General features: G+C 36.4%; 2 protein-coding genes across 8 annotated transcripts in view; one reads left to right on the top strand and one right to left on the bottom strand.

Moving 5' to 3' along the window:
• Positions 1-20,589, top strand: part of FUCA2 (alpha-L-fucosidase 2) — a 73,997-nt gene that overhangs the window by 38,570 nt on the left and 14,838 nt on the right. The window contains exon 9 of one of the 3 annotated variants that reach the window (XR_003793679.1): positions 20,366-20,439. The exons of 1 other annotated variant lie outside the window; for it this stretch is intronic. The gene's annotated coding sequence lies outside the window, so the exon portion shown is untranslated. Of the gene's footprint in view, positions 1-16,061; positions 16,232-20,365; positions 20,440-20,589 lie in introns of those variants that run through there. One more of the 3 variants, XR_003793678.1, reaches the window with a different exon arrangement.
• PEX3 (peroxisomal biogenesis factor 3) overlaps positions 1-20,589 on the bottom strand; it is a 43,453-nt gene that overhangs the window by 20,452 nt on the left and 2,412 nt on the right. For all 5 annotated transcript variants that reach the window (XR_003793681.1, XR_003793682.1, XM_029223654.1 and 2 more), the window contains exons 2-8: positions 14,454-14,585; positions 9,757-9,838; positions 3,545-3,588; positions 2,163-2,287; positions 1,809-1,875; positions 1,647-1,701; positions 948-1,116 (exon numbers count right to left, since the gene is read on the bottom strand). Coding sequence is in view for 3 of the 5 variants with exons in the window: in XM_029223654.1 (XP_029079487.1) it covers positions 948-1,116; positions 1,647-1,701; positions 1,809-1,875; positions 2,163-2,287; positions 3,545-3,588; positions 9,757-9,838; positions 14,454-14,585 (674 nt within the window). In the remaining 2 variants the exon portion in view is untranslated. The remainder of the gene's footprint in view (positions 1-947; positions 1,117-1,646; positions 1,702-1,808; positions 1,876-2,162; positions 2,288-3,544; positions 3,589-9,756; positions 9,839-14,453; positions 14,586-20,589) is intronic.

Raw genomic sequence — 20,589 nt, 5'->3', positions numbered from 1 at the left:
AGTTCACAGGGTTTCCTCAGATGGTTTGCAATTTGTTTTTTGGCCTATTCATGAATGCAGGGTCTCTCAGTACCCACAAACATCTATCTCTGGGGTTTCTGGGCAAGGGGGAAACCGGCAGGCAATGAAAAACATGGCAGTCTTTGTTCTAACAGGACCTTTATGCTGAGGTATGGCATAGGGGCCTCTCTGGTCTAAGACTTCTCCAATTGTTAAGTGAGAGATATTCTTCTCTCAATGGCAAAGAATGGATGCAATCCACTTAGGTATAAAATTTTTAAAAAATGAGGTCTATAACCTGTAATCTTTGGCATTTTTATTATTCTTAACCAATGAATAACTTAAATCACAACTGGCTGGGACACACCAGTGTATAGCAACACCATAGTTGATATATGTTAGATTAGGCCTTCTTTGTTTCTCAACTGGATGACTCCTTCAGTCCATTCAGATAATGCCATCATTGATTCATCTTAAAAAGCAAATGTGATTGTGGTACTGGCTTGATTAGAATTTGAAATGGAAGTTCAGACTCTTTATCTTGGCACACAAAGCTCTTTAGGATCTTGCCCCAACTACCAGCTTTATCTTCTGTTACCTGACCTCATACAGAAATGCTCTAGCCAAAGGAATTGAATTTGTCCCCTGTGTTCCCCAGGTGTAATGAATACATCTTATTCATTTTATATCCCAATCATACTAGTGTCTGTCACATAACTAATATTCAATAAAATTCTGCTGAATATCTAAAGTTTTTTCTAACTGGAAGTCAGTTCCATTTACAGTTTGTTTTCTAAATTAATGAGGTTTTATTTAAATTACTAAAATACATGTCTTTCAATCACTTACCTTTCAAGAGACTCAGAAATCTAAATTTTAAGAGATAGTGAAAAAAACCTTAAAAAAAAAGAGTAATTCGTTTGGTTAAATGGTTATGAATTAAGCACCTGAACTGCTAACGGAGTTTCTTCATCTGGCATCATATAATGGCACAATAAAGATCTGGATCCATCGTTATTAATCCAAGAAGAAGATTTATGTTGCTCAACGAGATCTCTGATTTCTTTTAGTTTTTGCTCCAAGTCCAAAAGGGACAAAGAATGTTTAAGAGAAACACTAGAAACAGAGAAAAGGGAATTGGGATAAATTGAAACTATACAACACATCCTATACACACTCTTACCCTAACAGGTTACTACCTGAGATCCTGTTTCAACCAGTCAAACCGTGAAACTGCTGACTGTGAAATCACTAGAGTAGATTAAGAAATCAGCTACCCGTTAAGGACCAAGAAAAATCTTGCTGCAGATTTCACAAGAAAATTCCCACTGTATGAACGGGAGTTAAAAGCCTCAGACACAGATTTTTAAAAGCAGGTTTTTTATCTCATGACCCAAATATCTCTGGTTTGTTTGGAAATCAATCAATAAACAATGAAACATTAAATCTTTTCCCTTAGTATGAAAAGGTTGATACTGATGAAGAAAATGGATTCCACAATGTAACACCGCAGGGCTGTGTCCATATTAGGTTAAGAGTTTCGCAGACCACCATTTGTCAAATCACTAGCTTCATTAGAACAATTCGAATTTTTCTTTTATTCATCAGAATCAGTAAGTCAGAAAAGCCAAAGCAAAATGCCTTACCTTCCTAAAATCTTCTGCACAGCTTGTTTAATGACAGTGATCAATTCTGTCAGGCCTATTAAAGCAAAAACAAACATAAAAGCGTTGTTGACTTTTTCAATTCCTCAATACCACAAATGAATGAATCAGAGTTAGTTTACAGGTCACGAATAAGAATCTTACCATCTCCAAGGAGGTGTTGAATACTTGATAAATATTGCTGTTGGACATCTGGGGGGGCAAGAACTGTCTGTATAAAACAGAAATAAGGTACCCAATATTATTAGTAAATAATAATATTTTCATTATAACTTGAGCTGAGATTCTTTAGGACCTGGAACAACAGGAAAAATACTATTCTTTAACATAACAAAAAGCCTAGCTTCAAAATATGAAGAATAATAATGCTAAAAGTTTATAATCACATGAAATATAAAGATATTTATTCTATATGAATTGTCACGATAAATAATATTTGGTTAAATTTTGAACCTCTTGAAAGAAAGGGCAATATCTATTGAAGTCTATTAAACTTACGGTGCCATTTTTGCCAACTGCTGCATTATCCAGGTAAATATATCCACCAATTATGTTTAACTGGACTCGCAAAAGAACCACCAGCATGCAAGTACTGTACACAGCTACGATACTTCTTGTGAAACCTTTACAGAGAAAAGAAAACCACTTGGTACTAATTATTAAAATATAAACAAATGTGTAAAATCACAAACCATTCCTACAGTTATTTTTTCATAAGATGACTTTAAAAATACATTTGTAATTGTTTCAAGTACAAAAATATATCAATTCAAAACATTTCATAGTTTATCTGCTTAAAAAATGTTTATTGTAAATTAGGAATGATCTCTTAATTGAAACAATAACCAAAAAAAACAATAACGGATATATTCAGTGAAGGGTTATATATTATTAGCTTAGAAAGGAAAAAAAGAAAGGACTGGGAAGCACTAAGTGTTGCAGCCTCAGAACTCAGAGCTGTCCAGGGAGCCAGTCCTGAGTAAGAGGAGAGGGCTGAGCATGGAAGAGCTCCAGCCGTCAATGGCAGGTAAAAGGGGATAAAGGATAAGCCCATTAAAGGGCTGGAGGAAGGTACACAAAGACAGGGAAACACCCAGAGACCCGGCTAGGACAGCGTGTTCAAAACAGAGGAGAGAGAAAGGTGCTGACTCTTGTGGAGAGGTCTAGTAGGATGAAAATGTCCAGTGGATTTAGCAACACAGAAGTTACTACTGATGCTTGAGACATCTGCTGGGGTGGAGATACACGACTGGAAACCAGGCTCTAGTATGTCAAAGAGTGAGTAGGAGTGAAGAAGGAAAGACAGGGAATGTAGAAATCTTTTGTATTATACAATGGATGTGAGAAAGTACAATAGCTGAAAGGAAATACAGGGTAGTACAAAAGTTTAGTTCATTTTCAAATAGGTAAAGTTTAAGCATGATTCAGTTGATAAGGATTAGTTGAATGGATAGGAAAACACAGGAATAACTGACAGTATGAAGTTCTGAGACATGGAGATACATCTATTCTAGGGCAGCTTTTTGCTACAAATTTTTATCACTAATCAAAGTTTGCATACAATATCAAAGTAAAGTTACTATCTGGGTTGGAGTAAAAACTTCCTTCAAAGTATATACTGTAGATATCAGTACCTAATATGCATATATGTAGTCTAGGACAGGTTTACATATTATCATAACAATAATAATACCACCACCACCGCTAAAATTTATTGAGTAGTTTCTATGACCATTGATCTACTTGCTTTATGAGAATTATTTAATCTGACAAAAACTCTATGAGGTAGGTAAAGAAGAGTTACCCACATGATAGAGTACAAAAATTTCCCATTAAAAATATTTTAAGGCTGTTCTGTTGCACAGAATACGCAGGCTTACTTATTATCTTCAGATCCTCCCATATGTCTAGCTTGTTTGAAGGCCTAAAGAAAAATATCAGAAAATAATAATATAGGTAATCTAACAGAAAACTTTGAACTTTACAGCTCTATACTTAATTATATTTTATCACAGGATAACTGCAGAAAACAAAGCCCATAAAATATAGTAAAAACAACTGTAATTTCAGTAACTGATAATAACCATTTTCATAGTATCCTGGTGTATATCCTTCCAGTCTTTCTCCTCCTTCTGAGCATATGCATATGTGTATTATAAAATCAGACAGGAAAAGCAGGAATATTTATTTCTTTCCCTTATTTACTGTTTTATAAATAATGCAGTAGGTTCTATAACTCTTCAAAGGTAAGTAATGAAGTATTTTTTGTTTAAAAGTATCATTACAAACACATGCGTTTAAATGTGTGTTTGATGTGTTTCTACCCACTGTAGTTATTATCCTTACTGATGTTCAAACTGCCCATCTTTGACTATTGTGGGACTATTCAGGTTAGTTCCTAAGTCCTTTTGACACGACCCCTTTAGTCTTTGACAACTTCCTTGCTCTCTGACATAAAAAGCTGTTCTGGGATCATCTTGTTCAATTCTTGCTGCAAACCTGAAATCATCCATTTCTCTGAGAGTCCTGGTTCCTAGTAGTGGAAAATGGTAGTCTGAGACTTAATCCTTTGATTAAGGATGTTCATTGCTACTGGGTAGGTCATTATTTCTAAGCCTTTTCAGTAGACTAAGCTAGTAAATATCAATATATGTATGTATTTATTTATTTATATGAACATATATTCAAAGAGATAAAATACATCATGAATTCATATTGATACTTCTAATTCAAAATTAGGACCACTGGGTTTTTTAACACTCTCATTGTTCTTACATCTGTATTTCTTTTTGCTTACACTAGAAATCAGTGAAACTAACATAATTACTAATTTGCTTCATCCCTCACTCTATGGACAACAGTCTCAGAATAGCAATAGCAACAGTGAAAAGAGTTTAAGTTTTTTTTTTTTCAATTCTGTATGCTCTAAGAGTATATATCCCACTAAAAACACAAAAATTTCTATTTTTTTAATTAATTAATTAATTTATTAATTAATTTATTTATGTGTTTGGTCTTTCTGTGTGAGGGCTTTCTCTAGTTGCGGCAAGTGGGGGCCACTCCTCATCGTGGTGCGCGGGCCTCTCGCTATCAAGGCGTCTCTCGTTGCGGAGCACAGGCTCCAGACGCACAGGCTCAGTAATTGTGGCTCACGGGGCTAGCTGCTCCGCGGCATGTGGGATCTTCCCAGACCAGGGCTCGAACCCGTGTCCCCTGCATTGGCAGGCAGATTCTCAACCACTGCGCCACCAGGGAAGCCCTCAAATTTCTGTTTTAAAGTCACTTGGCATAGTTTCTCTTTTTGTGATTACAACATCAACTAGATACGCATTTGGGTTAATTTCATTTATTTTACTATCACTTTTTAAACACTAAACATAGTTTTATAAATATGTAAAATATTTATATGGTTCCAAACTCAAATTTATACAACACAGTATATTCAAAGAAGTCCATTCCTACCCACGTTTATTCTTTTTCTTCTTCATAGGTAACTATTAAAAAAATATACTTTAACTTCCCATTGTTTTCCTTTATATAGGCAAATACGTATATATATTCATATCTGCCCCCTTAGATAAATGGTGGCATTCTATACACATTTTCCTTTATCTTTTAAAAAAATATAACAATATATCCTGGGGATCATTCCATAATAGTATAGAGATAGTAGCCATCGTTTTTTGTTTTTTTTTTTTTAAAAACCACGGCATAGTACTCCACTCACTGTGTGTGTATACTACGTGGATGAAGTTCAGGGCTTTTCAAATCACCTTTGTGGTAGGACCAGGTTTTTTTCTTATTTCTAATCTGTCACAGATGAACAGTTTGGTAAAATACAATAAAAATGAATTACTAGAAAAATGAAATTAAAAAACCACAAAGATACAAAAAATACAATCCCATATTCTTTATAATTATAATCAAACAATGAGTTACCATTATAATTATGGGATATTACTAGCTTCTTATCTTTCTTTGGCACTGGAGAGACTGTAGAGCTTCAGGTATCCCTTTCCTAGATGGCACAAGTGTGGTAGATATATGGAGAAAATCCTACCAGGCCCTGCTGCAACCTTACGCTACTGTTCAGGCCTTGTGGCAGAACACCATATTTTAGTCCCATATTAAATTGGGAATCAACCACAATTCAAGGGTTAGGTATTTTAATGCAAGTAAATCACTTCTTTTGAATGTTATCTAAGATAAATTTCAAAGTGATTCTTATAGAAATTCTAAATGAAACAAGATAAGAAAACAGTGGTTCCAAAATTTTAACACAGGAAGCGCTCAATAGCAGCAGGCTGTGGAAGGGCAAACTAGGCTATCTGTCTGGAAACTGTACTTATTTGGCATGATTTTGGTGGGACAGGACTGTATTATAGCCACACAGGACATTTCTTCATGTTGACATTCACCACTATCAGACTTAAAAGTAGATTTAATTGAGTTATAAGATGAGACCTAATGTACAGCACGGTGAATACAGTTGATAATAATGCTTTCGTATACTTGAAATTTCCTGAGAATAGATGTTAAGTGTTCTCACCACACACTAAAAAAATGGTAACTACATGAGGTGATGGATATGTTAATTAGCTTGACTGTGGTAATCATTTTTAATATATACATTTACAAAAAATGAAAAAAAAATTCACCTTATCTGTTTTAAAGATTCTGATTCCAAACCTATGTAGAACAAAGTACTTTCTAGGCCAAGATTCCTTTCAAATGATTTGTCTGATGGAAACCAACTCCAAGTTAAATACAATCAGACTCTTTAATACTACCAAAATATGTTTAAGAATTAAACTAATCCTTTCAAAGTGTTCTACCTGTCTTGTGATGAAGGATGTTTAAGATCCTTTGCCATTGAAACTACACTGCCATTATCAATCATCAATAAGAATGCCAAATATTAAAGGCAGTGATGGCTGTTTATTTGCTACTATAAAACTGATAAAATAAGACTATCAAACCATTTATTTCTGATTAGTTGTTATCACAATTAGTTTAAGGAGAAAATTAACTTGCTTGACAGGCTTATATGAGGCTGGAGTTGACTGAAAACCAATACAAAAACAGTCGTAAGATTGGAGGCCTTACTTTAATCACACTTTCTAAGGGCTCAAGCGTCTCTTTATGCAAATACTTTTCAAATGGACATTCTCCCCTCCCCCAGCCCCCAAACTGCAAATAGTAATTTCAAATCAAAAGAAAGGAAAGAAAAAATAACACGGAGATGTTTAAAGAGGAAACAGGCAATGAGGAGAACTGTTGTGCATCTTATCCTTCCAAGAATTTAAGAAATTCTCCTGTGTTATAAAGAAAAGAGGCCTCATGCCTTTTCTTTAAAGCTATCCAGGATTACCCATCATTAATCCCTTTGCTCTCTAGCCTCCCACATTTTCTCCCCACATTTTGCTTTCACTTTTTACCACAGACTAACCATAGTATGTCTTGAATTATGACAATTTATTTCATCTAATTCCTCCTTTGGATGACAAAGTCTTAGAGAGAAAGAGACCTTATCTTAATTATCTTGAATCCCCCAAAACACAGGGAATGTAGGGCCTTACAGGAAACAGGGTTACCAAGCAAGAATCCCACTTATGTTTAATGTGTGTCTGTGTTGCTTTTATAAAAGTGTATTCACTTATTTCATTTGTCTTGCCTTCTCAGTAAGACTAAAACTTAAGGCAATTAAAATTTATTTTTCTATATGTTTCTTCTTTATATAATCACATGAACTAATTTATAAACCAAAACTTACATCCATAAGTAGTAGTAAAAGTGCGTCATCCACTAAGAATCATGAAACTAAGGAAAAAATTCTTATCACTAGCATTATACTTTAATCAGATTAAAAAACCTGATCAGTTGGTTGAATAAGGGAATATCTAGGTTATGCCTTTTTTTAAGTCATTTTCTTTAGGGACTGTCATCATGTTGTTGAAGTGCAGAGTTGTAACTTTGCGTGGATTATGGACAGTCAATGATATGTATTTAAAAGCTGCACTATTGCAAAATGGGTGTATTATCCAGGTGCTCATACACTTTTCTTTTATTGTTACTTGATTTTTATTTATTTTTTTAAATTTATTTTTATTGTTGGCTGCGTTGGGTCTTAGTTGCAGCATGTGGAATTTTTTGTTGCAGTGCGTGGGCTCTTTGTTGTGGCGCGTGTGTGGGCTTTCTCTCTAGTTGTGGCACGCAGTCTCAGTAGTTGTGGCGTGCGGGCTCAGTAGTTGCGACGTGCAGGCTTAGTTGCCCCATGGCGTGTGGGATCTTAGCTCCCTGACCAGGCATTGAACCTGCATCCCCTGTGTTGGAAGATGGATTCTTAACCACTGGACCACCAGGGAAGTCCCTGTTACTTGATTTTTAAACTTTGCTTTAGCCACTTAAAAACTGTTATGACACAATTTGCTTCAAATCCATTCCGAGTTGTATATTTGTTTTCTAATAAAAAAATTACAATTTATACCCCCATCCAAAAAAAGTACACAAACCAATTGTATATAAATTCAGTGTTATTTTGGGAGGTATTATCTGACTACAGAAAATGTCTCCAAAGAAATTGTCCAGCTTGCTGCGTAACCTGCCTGAGCACTAAATTCCTATTTGCAAAATGCAGTTAATAATATCTGCCTCAGAAGCAACCTAAGTGTCCATCAACAGATGAATTGATAAAGAAGATGTGGCACATATATATAATGGAATATTACTCAGCCATAAAAAGAAATGAAATTGAGTTATTTGTAGTGAGGTGGATGGACCTAGAGTCTGTCATACAGAGTGAAGTAAGTCAGAAAGAGAAAAACAAATACTGTATGCTAACACATATATATGGAATTTAAAGAAAAAAATGGTTCTGAAGAACCTAGGGGCAGGACAGGAATAAAGATACAGACGTAGCGAATGGACTTGAGGACACAGGGAGGGGGAAGGGTAAGCTGGGATGAAGTGAGAGAGTGGCATGAACATATATACACTACCAAATGTAAAATAGATAGCTAGTGGGAAGCAGCCACATAGCACAGGGAGATTGCCTCGGTGCTTTGTGACCACCTAGAGGGGTGGGATAGGGAGGGTGGGAGGGAGACACAAGAGGGAGGAGATATGGGGATATATGTATATGTATAGCTGATTCACTTTGTTATAAAGCAGAAACTAACACACCATTGGAAAGCAATTATACTCCAATAAAGATGTTAAAAAAAAAATCTGCCTCACAAGGATACTGTGGAAATTAAATGGGAGTAATGTACCTAGCACTGGGCCTGGCACAAAGAGACACCCCAGAAAGAGCACTTTCTTTCCCCTGACTACTGGAGGATGATTACAAGGAAAATGAATATCTTTCGATAAGGCCACAATGATTAAAATATATTTAGTGAAACCATTCCCCTCCACCCCCCTTCTTGTTCATTAAAAGAAGCCATTTCCTTCTGGAAGTCTTCTCAAACTAACACAGCATCACACTAAATTACAATACTCCAATACATACTACTCTCCACATACAAGGTCCTATGTATGAAAGTGCTTTGTACACAGTACACTGTTATGGTAAGATAAATTATCATTATCACATGTTCATGTTATATTTGTACTTCATTTTGCTAATGATATAAAATGTAAGTTCATGTGCTTTCGTTATTTAAAATGTATGTTCACATGCTTTAGCTAGTACGCTGTAAACTCTTTAAGAATATTAAAGAGTTAATATTTAATATTTAACATTACTGTCGCTTCACAACATCTGGTTCAGGAACACATTCCCTAAGTACTCAATAATTAAATTTCTGAAAAAGTGTCAAAGTGACAGAAAATCTCTTCATATGAAAACCAGAATACATACAAATATTGTCACCCTAAATACTTTGCACATCAAGGTAGAACATAAATAAATGGACAAAATATTAATTAAATGATATTGTAAGTAAATATTTTTTTCTAAATGAGCTTATTTATTATAAGCTCTAAATAGAAAGAAAAATAAGAAAACAAAGACTTTTGAAAAGTATTTCAGTTACATTCTATAAATTTTCAGTGCAATGTATAAATGAGAATGGCTGTAACTTGCATTTACCTGTTTTTTAGCAGAGCTGTAAGGCTCTCAGAATTGAGTTGCTGCATTAAGGCCTCTCTCAGTGTTGGAAGCATGGACAGCACTATAATACAAACAGAAAATTAAAAAGGTCACAAGTGATAGGACTGCCTTCACTGAGAAATGCACATTGTTTTAGGCTATATGACAGGACTAGCAACGAGGAAGGGTTGGTAAGGAAGGTCAGGGCTTTCAAATTATTATTAAGAATAAAAACCAGTTACCTACTAATAAATCATTTATCTGCTCACGTGAAGCAAAATTATGCATATACATGTTATGATCATAGTGATGCAAACAAGTACACGTAGAAGAAAGAATGGGAAGAATTATTCCCAAATGTTAACAGTGTTGGTCTTTGGGCTACAGACTATGGATAATTCTTTTTTTTTTTCCAGATCTTTTACAATAAATGTTTATTTCTGATTCAATAAAATGATCTTTTGTCTTTAGCTATACTTCTTGCTTCACATTTTATTTCTAATTTTAGAAAACATTTATTTCTTAAATACTAGAAAGCAACAGGCATTTGTTACAACCTTAGACAAAAGTGCATCAGGCTAGGAATTAAGAGCTGCCGAGCTGTAGTTTTGGTTTTGACAATGGCTATTGTTCGAATACCAACATGAAGATACAATAAGATATAATACTCTATGGAAAAAAAAGACTGCATGTAATTTATGGAAGTTACTTTATTTATGGCTCTATGCATGGTATAAGAAATGTTGGTAAAATGTACATACATAAATTTAAAATGTATTTCTAACACTAAAGAAGTAGTGATAACAAAATGAAAAAATATCAAGAGATTACAAATGCCATATTCTAAAAGGGAAAACTTTAGTGTATGATTTTTACTTCTTGACAAGGCAAGATATTAATGACAAATCCATGTTATTTTTTTTCTATAGAAAATTCAGCTTTTAACCTACTCTAAACATTTATTTCAGTGCTGCATTGTGTAGCTTCAGCGTATTTCCTCAAGATATATGATTAAATCACCTAAGTTGTTTAGACCACTAACTAAAGTAGCAGCTCAGTCAATGTAAAACGTGGTTTCTCTCTTAGTGTCCGTGGTATATATATCTAGCCTAAACATGGTATTTTATCTTACCAAGAAAAAGCAACACTAGAGTCCTAAATTCAGAAAAAGTAGTAGGGAACTTTAAAGATTATGTGGTATGACAACATGATTTAAGAGGAATCTCTTCAATAATTCTCCTGAGAGATAAGAGCTTCTGACTTTCCACTTCAGCATACTCAACCAAAGACAAGGCTATTCTTCTCTTCTAGCCATCTGTACTAACACTGAACAAATATGTTTCTGTATTGAGTTGAATACAGCTTTCATGTCTTGCTTTAGCCACCTGGTCTCCATGATAAACATCCCCAGTCCAACCACAAATCACAGGACAACCCTTCACCAGCCTTGAATCTGTGTGACCCTGAGCAAATTATTTAACTTCTCTGTGCCTCAGTTTCCTCATCTGTAAACTGGGGATGACAGTGGATCTACCTTACAGGACTGTTGTAAGGATTAAGGATAAAAGGCATTAGAACAGTGCTTCTTTACACATGGAAATGCTCAGTAAGTGTTAGCTCTTTTTATTATTATCCTTACTGGGCTTCTTCTGACACATGCCAGTTTGTATCTTCTTAACATGTGAGAGGCAGAAATGGACCTCTGCTCTGACTACCACAGAGCATGTTATAACTACCTTTGAGCTGAACCACAGACTTTATTACTTCAGTCTAAGATTAAATTAGTATTTCCAGAAGTCACATCATACTCTGGTTCATAACAAGCTTATGTTCAACTAGAATTCCCAATCTTTCCTCATACCTCCTGTTTTTAAGCAAGCTTGGATAATTCTGTATCAGTACAACAGACTTTTAATGCAGAACAATTCTTTTATCCCAGTCTAGCACTTAAACGGGACTAGACTATTTTGCATCCCCAAACTTCATTTGTGGTGTCAGTTATGCATCCAAGCATTGTCTCAACAGTGAGAGTGTAAATTTAATAAGCACTTCTCCCAAATCTTTAGTAAAATCATGAAGATGGTAGAGACAATGGGCAGGGCACAGAAGCATTCCATTAGATACTATCTTTCAAGTTGGGGTCAACTTCTTGGGTTAAAAAATTGATTATATTTACCTAAAAGTACTAACTTTTTCTAGTATGTCCATTACATCTTATTCAAAAGAATAGAAATTTAATTATATGATTTGTAACCCCATTATCAATACATATCAGAAAGCTAATTTGGAAATTTTTTCAGTGAGCCTATATTTTGGCTCTTAGTGGGCACCATATTTTAGTTTTAACTGCCTGTATCAGCTATTCATTCATCTGAGGGGTGTGATGGTCATGGAGATGTGCCACTCACATCTTCTGCTGGGAGAAGCATAATTAACTGACAGCTCCAGCTGCCACCCCTCTGGATCTACACTGCTCTCAGCCAATGACAGTGCTTGGTGGGGATACTAAAGCAGGCCCGATCCTGAGGGACTCCTCTACCAGGGAACTTAGGCTTGAGGACTCCCAACTGGCCTGCCAAAACTTTCTTAAAACCGTGCTGTAGTCAGAGACTCTTCTTACCTAACCTTCCTTCCTCTGCCCATTCTATTCACAACTATCAGACCTGTATGGTGGTCTAAAGGCTTTCCTTGCTTACTTCTGCTCCCTCCTGTTTATTCTGCATGGGTGTTCCCCCCAATCAGTCTCCTGCACATCTAATCCCATCTTAGCTGTACTTCCCAGAGCACCTAAACTGACACAAGGGTCCATGTCAAACTAAGATGTATTTTGAGATCCCAGAAGTCAGCATTTTTCATTTTTTGAAAATTCGAGTAATAACTGGAAATGAACTGTTCTTAAACTAGTGGTTAATAGTGGGAAGAGGGAAGGGGTAGGGGCAGTACAGGGGTAGGAAAAAAAAAGGATTATTTTGGGATTATATGAAATCATGTATGTGAAACTTTTAAAAACTGTAAAGCACTGAAGAATTTAAAGAATCTTTCATTCAATTAAAAAAAAAGAAAAGAAAAAAAAGAAATGGACTGCTCTTATTCTTTAAAAATTCATTAAAATGTCCTTGGTAGTACCACTACATTGAATGCTAAATATTGATTTAAAGAATTGTGTAATTTTTAAAAAGTTATATTACTGAGTATTTATTATATACCAAGCACTTTATATGAATTACCGCATTCTCATAAAACATTTATGAAGTGGGTTTTATGATGATCATTTTATAGAGGAAAGAACTAGATTTAGATTTGCCCAAAGACACACAGATATTACAAGGCAAAACTAGGAACAGAACCAGATCTGCCTCACCCTTGAGCCTGTGCTCTTACTTACTGTACCTTATCTGAGTTGCCATTTTACACAGCATTTATGATTAATTTTTGCTTTATAGATTGAAGTATTATTATTTCAAACATTAAAAATCATGGGACTTCCCTGGCAGTCCAGTGGTTAAGACTCTGCGCTCCCAATGCAGGGGGCACGTGTTCAATCCCAGGTAGGGGAACTAAGATCCCACGTGCCGCACGGCACAGACAAAAAAAAAAAAAAAAAAATCATACTCCAGCTGAAATGCAATGTGTCTCTTAACCTTCTTAATCCCAGCCTCTTTATCAAATGAGACTGAACTAAAAACAAAGTTCTTCCAACCCTGAAAAAATATTCTACTTTTAAAATTGAACAAAGAGAACCTACCTTTATAAATTTTTTTCTAAATTAATTGTTCTTGAAAGAAATGGTAGAAAAGCATTAAGCTTTAAACAATAACAAAGAAAAACAAGTTTGACATGGATTTGAGAACTAATTCTTCAAGGAGTTATTCCAATTATAACATAACACCTTGTTTTCTTCAAATATGGGCAGCTGATTTTGTTATAGCATCCTCCCAGTAGGTTTCTAGCTCTGGAGATTAAATTATTACCACTGATTAATACTGAGTGTATACTATTGTGTTAGACTTACAGGTCTCTAGGTGCCTTGTAAATGTAAGAAATTCTTTACTATGACATATATGGCCCAATGGCATCAGGCCCACTCCTGCAGCCCTGTCTCCTATCACTCTTCTTCCATTGCTCATGCTACTCTAGCTACACAGCCTTTTTCGCTATTTCTCAAATATGCCAAGCTTGTTCCCACCACAGGCATTTTGTATGGCTCCCTCCACTGTACCATTTAATTTCTCCTCAAATGTCACTTCCTTAAAGAGGTCTGACTCCTGGTTGCCCCACCTTAAAGAGCACCCCACCCCTCACACAGCTCATTCTCTTGTAAGCAGTCATCACTGCCTAAAGTCATTTATCTGTTGTTTATCATCTTCTTCTCTCACTAGTGAATAAACTCTGAAGGTCAGGTTTTTGTTTTTTCACAAAATTGACCAAATTGTTCACCTTCTGTTTCCCCAGTGCTGAGTACTGTTGAGTATTTGCTGAATGAATAAATAAAATGAATGAACAAGCATCTATGTTGCATATTAATTTACATTGATTTTCCAAATCCACATTAAATGATGTATTTCAGTTAAATCATGTAAATACTTGCTAGATTTATCATTTTTGCCTTTTCCTCTAACTTTGGTCCTGGAGGTATGCAAATTAATATAAATCATCAAACAACTTTATACATGTATAAATAGTTCTCTTTGTCTTACCTGTCATATTGCAAGTCCTCTGGTTACTTTCAAAATGATATTGTCGTCGTGCTTGGGCAATGTATTCTGCAGCCTCCCTTTCTTGTATTTCTCTGATTTTCTTCTGTCCATATTTCCCCAGGATATATATTCCTAAAATTATTTTTTAAAACAAGTTAGTATATTAATGCAGTTAATTAGAGTATTAAAAATTCTAAACAGTATTTTTAACCCACTTTATCCAAATATGAGGCTTATATTAGTGAAAAGCTAAAAATTACAACTTTTAAGAACCTAAATTAAAGAACTGTATAAGAATTGCAACCTGAAGAGAAGGAAAAGGAGACTGGCATTTTAAAAGCCAATGATAGATGGGTACATAAAGACTAGGTCTAAAGAAACAGAAAGGAATTAAATCTACAAAGTCAGGCAATGCCTTTAATAGTGAACTGGAGATATTCTAAATGTCCAGCAAAAGGGAACTGTTTAAATACATTATGGTCTAGCCACACAATGGACTCTTACGTAGCTATTAAAAACTACATTGCTAAATAGTTAATGACTTAAGGAAACATCCATGTTATAGTGTTAGAGGATAAAATAAGATCCTAGAAGTTTTGCTTTTTAATGTAAATAAACATATATGACAACAGATGGGTTTTAATTTCTTACATATATTAAACAATGATCATTGCTAAATAGTGGGATAGCAGGTGATTTTTTTCCTTCTTCTTGCTTCTCTATGGTTTACACATTTTCTTCAATAAAAATATAATACTTTTTAAAAATATAAGAAAAAATTTAAAAGGAAGAATAAAAGAAAGGTAGGTTGTCAAGCAGACATCTAAAACTAGAAACTTAAGTAAAAAAGGGAAGGTGAAAAGGGTACAAAAATTCCTAAATTATGACACTATGATATAAAAATATAGGTGGGGTCTTACGGCCTGTAATTTATTTACCACATTTCAGTATAGACAGTATAATATAAAATGTGCACATTTTGGTCATACCTTATAGGCATTCAGTTGTCCTGACTGGGAATGTTAACGCTCCAGTGTGGTTAGTTAGCATTTGATCAAAAGCCATAGTTCAAGGTTTAAGCATTTCAACTAACCTAGCAAAATGAATATCAGAAATGGCTTTTCACAGATTAAATGACTGGTGTTTAAGATACTGGGTTAGCTGAAACATTTTAGTAATATTCATTTGAACAAGAATATACGATAAAGTTCTTAACCCTTAGGAATGGCTTAGTCTCGGATCCTCAGCTGCTAGTTCGAAGGATTCTTAGTCAAGAGGGTTAACCAAATGGCCAGCAGAATCCTACATCTAGAATGCTGTTGCATTTGCTTTGGGTAAATCGTTTATGCGTGGTTCTGCTGTAGCACAAAGAAAGGACAATGGGATTTCAATGAGCTTATAGAACAAGTTATGATACTGTTTTACCTATCCTTGATAATAGATGTTTTAATGTGAGCCAGAATTTGTTTCATGATAACCTGGCAACAAGGCTGTAGGAGAGTAACTAATCCTCACCTACCTCCAACTGTCTGTAGCCTCCAATATAACAAGAAAGAACGTAAGAATTGAACATGACCTAAATAACTGGATTTGGTCTGTTTGTCACAGGTGGGAAGGAGGAAGCCCACTAAGAACTGCAAAGCAAACACGTATCCTGAATTATTTTCACTAATGTAAGCAATACAGATGAACTGATAACATGTTATATATATGTCTTAAAAAGACATTGAAAGAGTATGTGCTACAAATAATTAGAAATAAAGTGTGACTGCTGTTATGTCTAGATGCAAAAAATGTATTACAATCTCCTTAAAGAATAAATAAAAATTCATATAAATGTCTTCAGAGCTACCTTTCTTGTAATTCATCCTCAATAAACTGAAGACAGCGCCATAATACTAACAGAATGAAGCAACTAACTTACGTTTCACGAAGTAACCCTTTGACAGGCAACTCTTAATAACTACTTCTCAATGAATTGCTTCTATTTTATTTGCACAACAGATGGCTAAAAGTTATGTGTAAAATGATTATTATTTCTCAAATAATAATAATAGCGTAAAATGAAATGCTGCAATGATACCCCTTGTATAGTTAAGAATTTTCTGGAATAATAGTAAGTTTGATTGGTCTATGTGTTTTCCTGGGGAGAAGGTCCACTGCTTTCATTAGATTTTCAACAGTGTCTGACAAAAACACTTTAGGAACTACAGTTGACCTCTGAACGACTCCAGGGTTAGGGGTGCAGAACACTCCCTCCAGAAGTGGAAATCTGCTTGTAACTTTACAGTGGGCTCAATTCATAGTTCTGTGCCCTTGGATTCAACCGAGGATCTGTTGTGCTGCAGTATTTACTGAAAAAAGTCTGCATATAAGTGGCCTTGCACAGTCCAAATCTGAGTTGTTCAAAGGTCAAATGTATTGTGTAAGTGGCCCTGTGCAGTTCAAACCTGTTTTGTTCAAGGGTCGACTAACTGTCCTGTGTTTAATTTGGTAAATGTAGTATATTCTTACTAAAGCTAAAAGATAAATTATTATGGGTTGAAGTGTATCCTAGCCCAAATTAACATGTTGAAGCTCCAGTACTTCAGAAAGTGACATTATTTGGAGATAGGGTCTTTGCAGAGATAATCAAGTTAAAAGGAGGTCACTCAGGTGGGCCTAATCCAGTACGACTGGTGTTCTTATAAGAATGGGAAATTTGGACATAGACATGTGTACAGGAAAGATGATGTAAAGACACAGGGAGGAGAAAGCTATCTACAAGCCAAGGAGAAGGGCCTGGAACAGATCCTCTCTTAAAGTCCTGAGACGGAACAAATCCTGCCAACACATTGATCTTGGATTTCTGGCCTCCAGAATTGAGAGACAATACATTTCTGTTGCTTAAGCAACTCAGTTTGTGGTACTTCGTTATGGCAGCCCTAGCAAACTGATACAAGGCATTAGGCTAAAATCCCACAATCCATTATTTTCCTCGAGTTAGCACTGAAGTAAATTCCTATACAAGGACTAATTTACCCAGGCTCTCATTTGCAAAATTCATAAATTCTGATTTTGTCCGATTTGTTTCCCTACGGAAGTAAGAATGAAGGCAGAGAATTCATTATCTAAAATGTGGAGCTCAGGATACACCTGACTTGCTGCCTGAAGTTTGGCCCAGAAGAGAGTAGATACTGATGGCTGTGGCACCAACTAGGCAGGTAACTTTAAGCAAGTCTTTCCTCTCTCTGGGTCTAAATTTCTTCATAAAATGAAAGGCTGGGATTATATGAGCTTTGAAGTTTCTTCTTTAGCTATGACTTTATTTATGAATAATGAAAACATTCACTAAATATCTCAAAGAATAAATATAAAATGTTTTGACGTTTCCTTTCAGAACACTGCTGGTAAAGCAAAATATCTTCTAGCCTTCCCATGTTATGAATTTGGTTTTCTAAAACCATCACTTAGTGCCTTAATGGATGAAAATCCTTCAGTATAACTATTTTACTAGGTTAATAACGTCAATAAGGGTTTGAAAATAATCTATTAACTTCACTCCCATACAAAAGACCACCAAACCCTTCTATTCTGATTCTATTTCAGAAATATTTTCTAAACTTTGCCACTTTAGTCCACTTCTCTACCACTGTCTTCATTCAGACCCAGATTATTAATGCTCTTGAACAGGTTTAACAGCTTCCTAACTCTCCTTTGTTTCTGGTCTCACACCTTTCCAACCCATCTTTTATATGTAAAGTGATTTTCTAAAACTTAAATCTGACTGTACTACTGCCATATTTAGAATTCTTCAACACCCTGCCATCATTTCTTAATGTACAGTCCCTGTTCCACTTACATCAGAATTACTGATGGGGTACTTGTTAAAAATGTAGCCTTGGGGCTCCCCTGGTGGCGCAGTGGTTGAGAGTCCACCTGCCGATGCAGGGGACACGGGTTCGTGCCCCAGTCCGGGAAGATCCCACATGCCGCCGAGCGGCTGGGCCCGTGAGCCATGGCCGCTGAGCCTGCGCGTCCGGAGCCTGTGCTCCGCAACGGGAGAGGCCATAACAGTGAGAGGCCCGCGTACCGCAAAAAAAAAAAAGTAGCCTTTAAGGAAGTTCCTTGAAAACATCCCCAAATGTTTTGTCTTATATGATGCTGTACCCCCAATATATAATATTGGTACACAACTGGAGCTCAATAAATATTTGTTGAATGAATTAAAGAATTAATGAACTGCACTCTGGACCTAAAGAATCAGAATCTCGGAGAAAGAATTCTGTATTTTCATTAAGTCCCTTCAGTGATTTTTATCCATACTAAAGTCTGAGAAGCTCCAAATTCTGTAGAATGGCACAATAAGGAAGGCTCTTCACAATCTGCACTCTAGCTACTTCTCCAAATTTATCTTTTGCCACTCCCCATGTGTTCCTTGCGCTTAGCCATAGGGAAATACACTTTGATTCACCAAAAACAAGGTCTCTGAATCTGCTGAGCAACCCCTTTACCTGTTGTGCCCCCTTCTACTTTGCTAGCTGTAACTCCAGCGGATTCTTTTTAAAATAAATAAATAAATAATTGATTAATTTTGGGCTGCGTTGGGTCTTCGCTGCTGCACACGGGCTTTCTCTAGTTGTGTCAAGTGGGGGCTACTCTTCATTGTGGTGCGTGGGCTTCTCATTGCGGTGGCTTCTCTTGTTGCGGAGCACGGGCTCTTAGGCACGCGGGCTTCAGTAGTTGTGGCTTGTGGGCTTAGTTGCTCCATGGCATGTGTGATCTTCCCAGACTACGGATCGAACCTGTGTCCCCTACATTGGCAGGCAGATTCTTAACCACTGCACCACCAGGGAAGTCCCTCCAGTGGATTCTTAAGGGAGGCTTGCTGAACACCTCCATTATTCTCTCTCTCTATGCTCCCACAGAACCCTGCTCTATTATGGTACTCTAATACTATCACTGTACTACTTTTGTTTATTTCCATTTCTGCTTTCTGGACTGCACTATGAGTTCCTCAAGGTCAAGAACTGTATCTTATTCCTGTGTATCACCAGAGCCCAATATAGAGAGAGTAGGCCCTCTAATTCAAATGTTTGTTGAATGAATGAAAAACCAAAGAGACCAAACATTAAAGTTTTTTCCCCACCACTGAATGGCCAAGATTCTTGAGCATGCAAGTTGATATCTTACCTAGTTTGCAAATCTGTCAAAATGTGCTACTTCTTCCATGAAGCGCTTTTCTAATTATTTCCAACTGCACAGGCTATCTGCCAGTTTGATATATACAGCATTTTTCAGGTCTTATTGTTTTGTATTTTAATTATTTGTATGCTTCTTGCTGTGGTTTGAATGTTTGTGTCTCCCCTAAATTCATATGTTGAAATTCTAATGCCCTATGTGATATTAGGAGGTGGGAGTCTTTGGGAGGCGCTTAGGGCATGACGGTGGGGCTCTCAAGAATGAGATTAGTGGGGTTTTTTTGTTTTTTTTTTTTTTTGCGGTACGCGGGCCTCTCACCGTTGTGGCCTCTCCCGCTGCGGAGCAGAGGCTCCGGACGCGCAGGCTCAGCGGCCATGGCTCACGGGCCCAACCGCTCCGCGGCATGTGGGATCCTCCCGGACCAGGGCACGAACCCGTGTCCCCTGCATCGGCAGGCGGACTCTCAACCACTGCGCCACCAGGGAAGCCCGAGATTAGTGTTCTTATCAAAGGGCCTTCACAGAGATCCCTAGCCCCTTCTGCCATGTGAGACTACAAGAAGTCTGCAACCCCGAAGCGGACCTTCACCTAACCATGCTTGTACCCTGATCTTAGATTTCCAGACTCCAGAACTGGGAGAAATAAATTTCTGTTGTTTATAAGCCACCCAGTCTGTGGTATTTGTTATAGCAGCCTGAACAAACTAAGTCATTTGTTTTCATTCCTTTTAGACCATAAAGTCCATGAAGACAAGAGTGGTGTACTGTGGAAAGAGAATGTGCTTCGGGATCTAACACACCTGGGTGTGAGTTCTAGCTTCCCTGTTACTAACTCTGGGAACCTCAACAAGTTTTTAAATTCTTAGCACTCTGGTTCCCACATTTTTGAATGGGGATAACAATAACTATCCTGTCATCATCCCCACTGAATAGAAGAGCTTAATACAGGGCCCATT

This window comes from Monodon monoceros, unplaced genomic scaffold (genome assembly GCF_005190385.1).
Source record: "Monodon monoceros isolate NGI ecotype Baffin Bay Population unplaced genomic scaffold, NGI_Narwhal_1 Super_Scaffold_15, whole genome shotgun sequence".
NCBI classification, from domain to species: Eukaryota; Metazoa; Chordata; class Mammalia; order Artiodactyla; family Monodontidae; genus Monodon; species Monodon monoceros.
This window is presented reverse-complemented; position numbering and strand designations above follow the sequence as displayed.